This window comes from Haemorhous mexicanus, chromosome 6, assembly GCF_027477595.1.
Source record: "Haemorhous mexicanus isolate bHaeMex1 chromosome 6, bHaeMex1.pri, whole genome shotgun sequence".
Classification (NCBI taxonomy): domain Eukaryota; kingdom Metazoa; phylum Chordata; class Aves; order Passeriformes; family Fringillidae; genus Haemorhous; species Haemorhous mexicanus.
This window is the reverse complement of record NC_082346.1, coordinates 51,871,879-51,885,261: the sequence shown is the minus strand read 5'-3', so window position 1 is coordinate 51,885,261 and position 13,383 is coordinate 51,871,879. Positions and strand designations below refer to the sequence as shown.

The 13,383-nt window shown below is 40.0% G+C and overlaps 1 protein-coding gene across 3 annotated transcripts in view; it reads right to left on the bottom strand.

The window, feature by feature from the left end:
- The window catches only part of TUNAR (TCL1 upstream neural differentiation-associated RNA), a 92,833-nt gene that overhangs the window by 16,481 nt on the left and 62,969 nt on the right, over positions 1–13,383 (bottom strand). For 2 of the 3 annotated variants that reach the window (XM_059850251.1, XM_059850253.1), the window contains one exon: positions 12,178–12,472. The exons of the other annotated variant lie outside the window; for it this stretch is intronic. In XM_059850251.1, coding sequence (XP_059706234.1) covers positions 12,178–12,216 — 39 coding nt within the window. In that variant the 5' untranslated portion in view covers positions 12,217–12,472. The remainder of the gene's footprint in view (positions 1–12,177; positions 12,473–13,383) is intronic. 3 annotated transcript variants of the gene reach the window in all.

Genomic DNA, 13,383 nt, shown 5'->3' with positions numbered 1-13,383 from the left:
AACTACAAATGTCAGAAGCGTATCTGTAGTGATGCACTGCTGCAGGCTGGCTTTGGGAAACCCTTCATAAAAATCTGTCAGTGAGGCTGGGTAAGTTCCCTCCTCTTATGAAGTCATCCATTCTGGTCACAGCTACACTCTCCATTGTCCCTGGGGCTAAAGTAAACATTACTGAGGAGAAAATGTGCATGACTTAGAAATCCACAGCACTTCACCACATGCAGATATTTGCTAATATTTAAGAACCGAACAGCTTTCTCATAGATACCTGCATGTACACCATGCTTAACCAACACGTACCACCTTCTGTACACTGCACAACCAGCTAAGAACAAACTCTTCTACATTGCACTTGGATTACAGTTATGGTGGATGCTGTTGCCTGTCACAGGAAGAATGTTTGAGGGGCTTGAGCATCAGGTGGGGACTGAGGAGTCAGGGCCTCTGGGGTTCTAAGGGCACCTTCATGAACACAGGAACACCCTTTGAGGTTGGGAAGTTGGTCAGCATGAACAATTCTGGCTCTGAGAAACTGTGTCTTTGCCCTCCCTTCATATTAGCACTCTTCCCCAGTCATATGCTGCTGGGACAATGCTGTGCAGAGCTACTAAACATTTTATTAAAGAACATGATTGCCATCTTGTCAAAGCACTGTATGGGCTGCCTCTTCCTCACTGTTGCCAGGTGGTAATTGCCAAGAAGGAAAACAGGGATTTACAAAATTGATTGGGCTATATAGATGGCACATTGCCCTTTCTTGAAAGCCATAATCCCTCCGTTAGCACAAATCTCTGCTGTCTTCCTTCTGTTTTCTCATTCCTGACTTCTTGTAAATGCTAATTTTGATTTTTTTTCTTGTGTCACTTTGCTGTCAAAACTGTAAACACTAGAATATCACTAGGCATCACATCAAAGGAAGATTTACAGATGATTGGTCTTCATTGTTTTTTAACATTTTACCTTTTTTTTAACAGTACAGTAAACAAGGTATTTAAAACTTTCCAAACAAGGCTTATAAATTCATTCTGTTCCAACTTTTCCAGCTTGCAGACATTTGTAATTGACTTCAGCAATTTCTCTGCTACAGTGACTGCTGCAGGACTGCTGCACACATAACTGTGCCCAAGGTAGCTGCCACCAAGCCAGGTGGGAGCAGAAGTCTCCTAGAAAATAAAAGGCCTGGACCCCCATGAGCAGCAGCTACCTGAAACCACAGCCACATTCCTGCTACCCCCTTGAGATGCACTCTGAAGCCCATGCCCTACCACCTCTCCCCTGCCTGTTGCTTAATCCAGCTAGATCAATGCCAGCTGGGTACATTTCTACACACTGCTTAGTGCAAGTGTAAACAAAGACCTAAAACGGAGTTGTGCTATCATTTTACAAGGAGAAAGAAGAAATCAGTTCCTTTCATTATTAATTATTCTCATGGAGTTTTGCAGCTGGCAAACAGGCTGCTTGAGAGAAACAAAACAAGAGGTGTGCTAAATCTTGGAGATACTCAGCTGTGGAGCAGCAATTCACATACCAGTGGAGATGTGTGTGCAAAGGCATTGTGCAGAGACACAGAGGTATGCCCTGAACATTTGCTGAAGCCCCAAGTATATGGCAGGTAAATATCTAAAAGAGGAAAGGAATGGAAAGGAAGTTCCAGATAAAGAAACAAAGTGTAAAGCCAAGGTATATTTGTATTTTCTACCACAGCAACTTGTAGCAGTGGTGAAGATGAAACAAGCCAGTGATTTGATCCAGCTGTGGAAGAAATCAGTGGCACAATTCTCACTGACCATCAGGGACTGGATTAGGCTTTGAAATCAAAAGTTGCCCAGATGAGCAACAGTGGGAGAAACAAAATGTACTTTATAGTAACCTGGTCACCCAAATTGCTAGAGTATGTATAGACTCTACAGCCCTGTATGAGTCCCTGAAAATGAGCCAACTGATAAGTTATCAGTTCCAGTAGCCTCAAAGAAGACCATGCAACCATGAAGATTCTCAGAAAGTCCCATTCTTTTGTCAATCCTAATCTTGTTTAGGAACAGCTTGTAAGGAGAACAGCCCCTGCATCATGCTGCAGCATGGCTTTCTAGCTTAGGTAGTTAAGGAAAAGTACAGTTACACCCAGAGAGACATCTGTAAAGATCCTCTTTTGCAAGTGATCCTCTCTGCAAAAGGCTTTAAAGATAATGAAAGTATTAATCATTAATACCAAAAATCAACATAAAGTTCCACATGTAATTCTGATAACTGGGACCAAGTATGTAGTCAAGCAGACAGTGAAATTAGTTACTATCTTTTCGGGATTCTGTGTGCTTGCAGCATTAGTTATGGGAGTTGCATTCACTTAGAATTTAATTCTCTAGAAAAGACTATTTCGCTTATCATTTCTTCAATATCTATCCCTGTCAGACCCTGATCTCAATAACTGATATTAGCTGCAATCTATGTGATAAGCAGAGAACAAAGAGGTTCCCAGATTTCAAGCATACCCTCCTCTTGGTAGGCTTCACATTCTCGAAGGAGTTTTTGCTGAGCCTTGCAGCTGTTCTGAGCTTCTGCAGCTCCTGCAGGTGCAGCAGGGCCAAATCCTGCCAGTGGCTCACAAAAGCAGCTTCTGCTGCTGCCTCCTGCCCACAGCCAAGGACAGCCCTGAGCTCTGCTTGGCTCACTGCTTTCCACTGCCCTTCAGGACCTGAGCTGCAGATGTACTGTAACAGATCCAAGAGGTTTTCTTTGAGCCTGTGGTCCTTTGCAAGCATAAATCAATGTCTGTATTGAATTCTAGGTTATGCGAAAAGCACCAGCTTTGCATATTTGTGCTTTACCATCCAATCAGTAGGCTAGAAGCAGTAAGTCCAAATCCTGAGAGGGTTAAGCCAGTCAAACTACATCAGTGAACACAGTCTGAAAGAGCAGGCATTGTTTGGCATGTATCTTAAGCTGTCAGGAGGAGCAGCCAGTGAGCAATGCAGTACTTGACCTGTCAGCATGATACAGATCATTTACATAGCTTTTTACAAACATTAACAGATTAATCCTCACCTTGGGACACACAAGCAAGGTTCAGTAGTCCTGACAAACAGATCTGGAAGCTGTCTCCCACAGTGATGGTAACCTGATTTCCAGGAGGATCATCTTTACATCTTGTAAAAGCAAAGAGGATGGGACTTCATACCTCCAGACCAGGAGAAAAGGAAGTCTGAAGCAGATAGCAGCTTTGGCCCAACCTCTTGTGTTTGTGGGGAACTGGGGCTGTGGGGACTTTCTTTAGTGCTCTGTTCTGGCTTCTGTTCAATTCACAGCAGCTGTGACAATCACAAGTAGGATGGTAGCTCTCACCCCGGCACTGAGGACACCGGCGTGCTCATGTGCAAAGTACTGCATTTCACACCCAAAGCCTAAAGCAAAGCAAGCAGCTGAAGTGGAAGAGTCCTACCTGGTTGTGATTTCCCTACCCAAACAGCTACCCAAAGCATCTCAGCTCATCTCAATGGGATCATTTTATAACAGAGTAGCAGTCATCATATGAGTGAAAACTGAATTCTGAGCACAGGGCTTGGGCTTTGCATTGAGGAGCAGGAAGGGTCTGTGATGGATGTGGCCCACAAGATCATACTGACAGAGCACACAGACCTAGAGACAAAGTGGCACATGGCCATGGCCCATGAGGCCATGCTGGCTGGCTTTTTAATTACATGAGAGATGTGATTTGTGCACACATCATTAATGTAGCTGAGGTATCTGGTCTTAGCAGTATTACTGAGGGCTGGGGAGCTCTCTGTAAGCCACAGGGGACTGGGAGATCAGGTCCCTGGTGAGGCAGGACAGGGTGTGACCCCACACAGGAGGGACATGTGCATGTATGCACTGAGGGGATGAGAATCCTGGTTTATACCCACATGCAATGCATGGATGTACCCAGGTGCACTGTCATGGGGTTTAACCAAGTATGTCCACATGGACTGGGAGAAACACAAAAAAGAACAAGAGAAGAAGAATCTGTACAAGCATCTGCTAGAGACGTGGGCAAGGAGGAGAGGATGCCATATTCTTTAGATATGCAGTAATTCATGTGCTGTAACTTGGCAAAAATTTTTAACTGATTTTAACTGAAGGTCTCTGTTTTATGAAGGAAATTGCTTATTGATCCTGTCTGTTTGCATCATATTCACACTGTGCTATTCACATGCTTAACCTGGAGAGAGTCAGAAAGGCTGTTTCTCTCTTCACACGCAACTTGACTTCTGCAGGGAGATGCTGCACCTCCATGTGAGGTGCTGTAGGTTGGAAGAGTTTGTGAGGTAAGGAACATGAGTGCTCCTGACATTAAATCCCTGTGATGCCCATTTGGTGTGCCTTCTTCATGTACTCATAACATCTGCTGAAAGCCAGATGAGAGGTCACAAATGGATTTGGAGATAGATTCAGCAAAACCATTGTAGGATTCTCTCTGTACCATTGCACATGGTCTGCTTATGGTTATTTTGGTGTTTTTAGTGATGCCTTTGATCTATTTGATTTATCTCGCCTTTTGAAACATTGTAGATGTGATTTGTGGTCTTTTACTAGCTTACTAAAATTCAGTGAGGAATGGAGCAGATACTCAGGACCCTTCAGCATTAAAAAAATGGTTTTCAGGGTGGGGCCATCAACTAAACTGAAAGACAACAGTGATCCCTTAAAACTCCTTTTACAGAAGTAATAGACCAATCAATCTCCTCTAAAGTGCTCATGTATTAAAACCATGCAATGAGATACATCACTTTACTCAGTCAGGGTGGTCCCAGTGAAATGAGACATTAAACCATGCTGACATTAATAATGTCAAAGATGCAATGATCACCTTTATGCTGAGCCAACAACACCTCAGAATGGCTCCAGAGGAGCAGGTACAGCGTAGATTGTCATACATTTCCACAGCAGTGTTTTCAGAGCTCATCCAGCTGTGCCAGGCTTCAGAGCACTTGGTGCAACCTTCCATTTGCTATGGAATGAGGTCACAGGACCCCAAACAAAATGGGCATGACATTACTGAAAACCTTCCTTACAGAAAGGTCTGTTTTCTAGCATTCATTAAAACATACAGAGGACAAGTACTGTGTTCAGCAGCACAGAAACAATGCTATCCTAAGGCCCATTGTGGTCATCCATTAAGAGCCATTTCAAGACTTATTTAAAAGCCTTTCTGAAATCCTACCTTCCTCTGCTAAGTATTTCGTAGTACTTCTGTATTCAGTGAAAAGTTACATTTACTGTGAACACTTGAACAAAAAACCTTTTACCCAGTGTTTTGTTTAGATGCATGGTAAAAAAAGGAATTCCAACACACAGCTCTTAGACAGTCTTGTCATCAGATTTCCCATTCAAAAAGTTGCATGGTTTTGTTTTCAAATATTAGGCTTGTCTTTCTTAAAAGAAATTTTCTGGTATTCTTAACACAGTTCAGTAAAATCTCACTTTGCAGACAGTATTGCTAAGTTTTGGGATGTGTCAAAATAAAGTCCTAATTTTTCTCATCAAATGTGTAACTTTCACATGGAGAAGAAAGTGTTGCTTTTCAGTATCTAAAGACATATGCATAAAATGACAAATTTTCAGAATTCAGAAATTAAGAATATGGATTGCATTAATATCTTCTGAGGCTCTTACAATGCATGAAATTCATTATTTATTTTTCATTATTTATGTCGATGGACTTCAGTTGTTCTCCAATATTTCTCAGCCAAATAAAAACTACTTTACCTGTCAAGTTTCAGTAATTAGCCAACTACAATAATTAGATTTACTTTCCTGACTCCTAATGTTGTGGAAAATAAACAAATATTATAAACCCCATGGTCAGATTCTCAAAGGTATTTGGATACCTTACTCCCTCTGGCTTAAAAAATTACAGTCCATGTGATATGTTAAGTTCTTAAGCACCAGCATGTTCTTGAACTTAACTGCCTTTATGTACTCTAATATCCAAGGTTCCATGGCAAAAATTGCCAGCTTAGCTAGAAAAGACTTTCAGAACTTTTATGATATTTACAGGTAACATTAGGTCTAGTTTAGTGTGGAAGGCTGAGGTAGGCTGAAGATGACCCTCTGCACCATCACTGTGGATGAAATCAGAGTGCAGGTGATCCTCCTGGCTGCTGAGCTCTCTGCACTGGAGAACATTATTTTGAAGCAAGTTATGTAATTCCTTACTACAGTGGAGTTTGTATTGACAAAAGCATTCCTTGCTAACATTTTTCCATTATAAGCCTGTAAAAAGTTTATATCAGGAAAAATAAAAGATTATACTTGGTGCAGTAAGGTCCATTTTAAGTTCTCTTCTTAACATTTTGCAGGAATAAAACCAAAGTGAGATGAGATTTCCAGTAAAGTACTGTTTTTAATCAGACCTTCATATTCTTCTACATTAATATGTCACTGGGTAATTGGGCAAGTCCTGTACTTGTCAGCATCCAGAGGCATTTAACACCTGGAGCTGCACAAAAAGACTGATGTGAGGCAGATTTCGGGGATATTCTTCTGCAGAACTCATTCCAAAACTCTGGCATATTTGCAAAAAGCTATTTTTCCTTCTTGACATGTAGAAAATTTTTCTGAGTTTGTATTAAGATGACAAGTCAGATTTTTTTTCTCCCAACTTGAGATGTAATTTTAGCTACTAAGTACTTTCCATGCAAGCCATCTTTTAATTTCTCATAAAGAGGATACAAAACTTGATTACCTTGGACAGAGGAGGCATACCAGGGTTAATAATAATAATAATAATAATAATAATAATAATAACAACAACAACAACAGTTAGGTATCATATTCTCTCTTTCACCTATTTTTCCCATAACTGCTGGATTCATAGTGACCTGTGTGGACTCTAGACATCAGTTTTTTTAACTGAATTTTTTTCTGTGTTGAAATTTGATTAATTTTCCAAAAGCCTTCAAAACCATTGCATAGCTCCAGAGCTGTACCTAAACCCTGACAGCATAAACAGGTACATATGTACATCCCCCAGAACCTGTATGGCAGGTTGGGGATATTTATATTTAGTAACTTTCTGTTTAATATAGGATCTACTTTCCCTGTGTAGCAAAGCAATTACATAATTAATGGCTACATTCAAACAGAATGGCTCAGGAGAGAAGAAAGAATTTTTAGGACAACTGTGTCAGACTGGAAAGGAAGTCTGCATCAGTAATTCCCTTTCACATTTGATACTTCAGCTAGTATTAACTTAAAAGTCCAAATATAAGCCATTAAGCAAAGAAATGAACAAAATGAAGACCAACCTTGCAGGGACAGTGATGAACTGAGAATAAGGACATTTGGGTTCAATTCCGAACTCTTCCCTTGCCAGTATAGCTTTGGGCAGTTTCTTTGTCACTCCCTTCCTTATCTATTTAATAAGGGTATTAATACTAGATTAATTCTACTTTTCCTGCATGCCTTTTGAAGGCCTCTTGAAGGCTTTTGTAGTAAAAAGCACTGCTTCTGGTATCTGTAAAACTCAGAAAAATAGAGGCCTGCTTTTTGTTGAAGACACAAGAAGAATTAAAGGAGGGAATCGCCATCAGAGATTATGTTCTACCACGGGCCTGGTGAGAATTGCTGCTCAGTGTCAGTAATTTGGGGCTACATGTAGTGCTAAAGATGACCCTTCAGAAAGCTCCTAGTTAAAGGAATGACTTGTGAGAGACAATAAATATTGGGACAGCTATAAAAGATTTAGTGAAAAAAAATCACAACAAAACACTTTCCTGTTAAAACAACAAAAAAAAAAGATGTTGCAAAATTTCACTGAGAAAACCAGATAAACAGACATCAGTACAATTTCTTGTAACAAATGGAAGTCTGACTAAAAATGTCAAAATAAAATCTTGTGTCATTTTGACATCAGCATTTCCAAACATATGGATTTTTAGAACTTCTCATTTTTTAAAAAAGTTCAATTTTTGATCCTGGTTTATGTAAAATACAGAAGCTGATCTATAGAAATTATTTGGCCAAGGAACATTCTTCCTGTGGACATTTACACTTAAACGACAAAACTTCAAGTTTCATTTGGGATTTGTTTTGGGTTTTTTTCAGGCCTTTCCAAAATCAGGTTTCTGCTGGATCTTGAATCAAGGCAGCTCAAGGCATTCAGGAATTGAGGGATCACTTATATGCCACATTTTTCTTGACTGGAAATAGTTACTGCAGGTGTGGGAAATATTTCCACTGCTCAGTATAACTTCCCTAACAATGCAGATGGTTCAAGCTTTAATTCATACTGTTTATCTAAAGAAATAGTCCAATGGACTGAAATGAAATATAGGTGTTCTCAGCATCAAACCTTTACTATAAGTACCTTAAAAGAAAAGAAATTTACTAATTTTACTTGCTTTAGAATTCACAAAGAAAGCCAAATGCAACTGTTGTGCAAGTTTTTAAATTATTTGAAATGTCACTAAAGTGCTTTAAGTCACAGCAAATCATGGGCAGTAATGTATGCTAAAGAAAATGAACATCCTGTATCATGTAAACCCTTCTCTCTCAAAATTCACACTCTTTACAAAAGAATCCACTATTATCACCGTATATATTACAGGGTTAAAATAAACACATGAACCTATTACTGCATTAGTGTACTGGATACATATTAAGCTGCTATGCTTGTTTTTTTAAATATTTTTCTTTTTACCCTAATGCATAACCTTGTGGAATAAAAAATCCTATGCAAAAAAGAACTCTTCTGTACAGATGACAATTAATTAAATATTGCTTGTTATGTAATATATATCTTAATAATATAGACATTTATAAGCATGCAAAATTGCACAGAGAAATGAAACCCTGATGGTTTTATCCTTCCTATTTCAATATATATCTAAATTCTGTAGGAAGTTTACTATAATTATGATTTCATATTGTCTTTCTATATTGTAAAGATAAAATGTTCCTGGATCAACTAAAGAGCTAAACATCACGTATTAACTAAAAAATGAACATATTTAATGCAGTAAAAAGGTGGGTAAGTATCCTCAAACCTAATAATAGGGAGTATTTTGTAATATCAGTGATGTTTCAAATGAACTCAGGATGGGTTCCTGGAAAAATTGACAATACCCAGTAGCAATGCTAATACTGTCAGAAAAATAATAAGGCAATGAATGTTTCCAATAAGAATACACTTTGCTTCATTTTGTAGGCCACTAACAAAGGTAAATTTTTGCATACTCTGATAATTTTTCTCCAACAATGTATCCGTACAGTTGCATGATCTTTAAGAATGTAATCAACCTATTTTTCTCGCTCTAATTACAAAGCAAAAGATTTGCATAGGTTAAAAGAAAAATTATTTTGTTTAGAGGGAAAATCCAAATTGTGCCTGAAGCCTAATAAATCTGTTGCCATGACAATCTATGAGCCTGATCTTACAAAACCTTTTAGAATTTATCCACATGAGTAGTTCTTACTCACTGTGCTAGTTTTGACCTCTCCCATTCTGAGTGACCACCATAAGAGATGGAGCCCAAAGTAATGGGCTAAATGAACTCAGGAGAGATTTTGTGGACATTTCTGGATATTTTACAAGGGTGGTCCACAGACTAACACAGTGATATCTGCATGTTATATATAATGATGGGAAGGGGGATGTCGTGGTTTGAGAAGAAATGAAGTTTTTTTTAACAGAGGGTTGGTTAATGAGGGTGTACTGGACAGTGTGGTACCTGAGCATGATGAAAATGGTGCAGAATAAGGAATAGAGAATGTGCTGGGTTTAGCTGGAAGAGAGTTGGTTTTCTTTCTAGTAATTAGTATGAGGCTGTGTTAGGTGCTAGAAGCATACTCACAATATACAGATGTTTCATCTCTTGCTGAGCAGAGCTTTCACAGTGCCAAGGCCTTTGGTGCCTCTCATTCTACCCTACCAGAGACTGGGCTGGGGCTGGACAAGGAATTAGGAGGGAACACAGCTGGTACAGATGGCCCCAACTGACCCAAGGAATATTCTGTACTATATGGTGTCATATCAAACATGTAAAACAGTATATAAAACAGGGGAAACACAAAGGAAAAGGGGAGAAGGAATGTTCAAAATTATGGCATTTGTCTTCCCAAGAGGCCATTACACACAATGGAGCCTGGCTCTCCCAGAGATGACTGAACCATAGGAAGTGGTGAATGAATTCCTTGTTTTCCTTTGCTTGAGTGTGTGTGGCCTTTGCTTTGTCTCACCCAGTAGTTTTCTCACTTGTACTTTTCTGGTTCTCTCTCCTATCCCACCAGGGGAAGGTGAGCAAGCAGCCCTGCAGTGTTTAGCTTCCAGCTGGGGTTAAACAATAATATTCATGCAAGTTGTTCCACTGATTGACACAGAACTGCTGATGTGAGGACAGGTTTGCAACGGGCAACTTGAATTTAGGATGCAGTCCTTGTTCACATAGAGAGTTGAGGGGATGACTTCTGCAAGTAAGAGATTTTTTTTCTGACAGTGAAGATGACATTTATGGGCTGTGTTGTTCTTTCTTAGTTTTGGTTATTGGTTCTTACACTAGTCACACATTTTAGATAGTAAAATACACAAAAATTCTGCTTCAATGCACAAGTATATGTGATTTCAACCTTTACTCCTAAAGTCAAGGCTGATTCCTCTGAACCCTGTTGAAATATTGTCACACTACAATGTGTTTTTTCATCTGTGCTTCCTCCTGATGCAGTGATTTGAAGAAGTTGCATTACCATTCTCTCTTTAAAAACTGCCTCATGGAGTCTTCTATCATACAAGGAGGAGATTTATCGGGAACTACTACAAAATTACATCTTTTGAATCATATTTAAACTCTGATTCTTGTTCTTGAGTCCTGCTGTGGCCTGGCTTTTGTGTTTTGGCTTTTTTTATCCTTCCCATCCTGAAAACCTGCTGCCAGGGACCTGTCCTCTCCACATCCAGCTGCACAGTCCATGACAGCTGCCACACAAACCTGCCCCTGATCTTTTTCCAGCTCCATCAAAAGCAGTCAGATTTCTAAGGGGTTGCCCTCAGAGTGGAGGCAGGCCCTTACCACAGTTTACTCAAGAACCACTCAACTTTTCAAACTCAGTGATCAACCAGGATGCATAAGAAAACACATGTGTTTCACATCACCACTATATCACCTTTTAGTTCTACCCTAATTTCTAAAACAGAGACCCAAATAAACCAGTCTTCCTGGAAAAGAAATCTGCTCTTCCATCCCAGCTTATTAATTGTGCAATTCCTGATCTGCTAGGCAATTTCTTGACAATGGCCCTAAGTATTTGTAAGTCAGGTAGTTATATCTCCTTGCACTGCCCTAGCACCCTTCATCCAGGAAGACAAAACCACATTACAGTTATTAACAAAAAATACCTTGCAATGCCCACTAAATGTATTTCTAATAATTCTCAACACACCTCTAATACACAGCAAAAGTTACTTGATGTGAGAACATCCCATAGTCGTTTGTTTATTTTATGACCTGGGTAATAATTCACATTTTCGGCTTTCGGACTTGTGTAAGAGGATCTGTCTCCCACTGTTTCTAAAACATAGCATCCAAGTCTGCACTTGGTAGTTGTTTCCCATGGAAACAAAATAGAATAAATCTTTCGTACCTGCCAGTATTGCAGACATTCAAAACCTTTCTGTAGCTTTCATTTACTAAAATAATATTACTCATTCTTGCATTGATATAGGATTTCTTTTACCTCCCATTTTTGCCTTCTAGTGGTCAGTGCACAACTGAGGTGCAGGGAAGGTATAGAACCATGACCCCAGAGAAACAGAGCAAGAGAAGGAGGAGGCAGGAGGAGGGCAATGGAGGGAGGGAGGGAAAAAAAGAGAGAAATGTCAAAACGAATTCCTAAACATCCTCTTTAGCATGGAAATATGTACAGTGCAGCTGCAGATGTTCCAGTCCAAGTGCAAATGACAGCACAGGTGTGCACAGACACACACACACACACATAGACACTGTCAGAAAGCAAGGGAGAAATACAGAAATGATCTTACAAAGCTGCTGCAGTAATCAGGACACTTGCTCCTGAAAACAATCATGCAAACAATCATTCTTTTGTTACGTTTGTACATTTTTTAAATTTTCATTTCACTACTGCTATTTTTTTATACCTCTCACCACATCAGATATTTATTATTAAAAGAAAGGAAAAAGGCCTTACCATGCAGTGCATCAGGAAGAGATGAGAAGCACAGAGCATGCTGCAGAGATTAAGCTCAGCATGGCATTCAGATATCCTTTGGAACTGAAGAAAATTGTCCAACCCATTCTTCCTAACAAAGCGGACAAGTTTTCTCTAGGCTTGAATTTTTCACCAGAAGACAGATCCTTACAGTGCATTATATTTTCTTCTTCAGGAGATATATTTCCTCCAGTTCAGTTTCAGCTCCGCAATGCCATTTCCAATCAGCTCTAAGAAGTTCTTCATTCCCAGATTCGCGGTGTCATCAGAGGGACTCCAAAGAAAATCAAAGAAAGAAAGAAAGAAAAAAAGAAAATAATACCTTACCAAAGCCCTGAAATTACTACACTGAAAAGGAGAAGATTTAAAAATCCCACAACACCCCCTATTTTACTCTATTATCGAGGTGTTCCACAACAATCAGTACTACCTCTTTGGTCTCATATATGCAGTGCTGATCATCTGTAACAAAGGAAGAGGCAAAAACTTTCCCAATTTACACATGATGCATTTTCATTGCTGCTGCTCAACTGTGTACTACCAAACAACCCTTTTCATCCTGAGGCATCTTTAAAACCATCTGACAAAAACACCAGCTATCCCTTTCCCTTCCCAAAGAACAGGAATATTAGAATTTCTAGAAAAGTGTTGAAGAAAATCTGACAAATAACCAAAAAATACAAATCAGACTCTAAAAGCAAAAGCCTTGAAGCAGAAGGCTTCTTGACCAATGAGGTGCTTTGCCTGAAGAATTTGGGGACACATGCATAAAGTACCCTAGGGAAGGAGAAAAAGGAAAAGATCAGTGGCTAACGGAGTGTTTGGAGAAGATGGGGTGGGACCAAATGGGTGTCAGGCAGGAATGGGATCCTGAGTCACCCTCAGCCTCCTGCTTGCTCGCTGACAGCAGCTCGGGCTTTCCCTGCACTTTCTGCAAAGCATATTAATTGATTCTGGTTGCTGAGCAACTAACTCTGGGGAGCCACATCGACGGCTCCGGCTCCAGCACAGCTCCAGCAGCAGCAGCAGCAGCAGAGAGAGGGGATGGTTTCCCCCGCCTCTCCTCCTCCCAGAATCTGTCACCCTACCCGGATGTCCTTAGCTGCCCTGCAGGAAGCTTTGTCAGGAAGAAGCCCTCAGCAGGGCAGCAGGGAGGAGCTGGGGTGCCCCCCCAGCCTGTGCTGC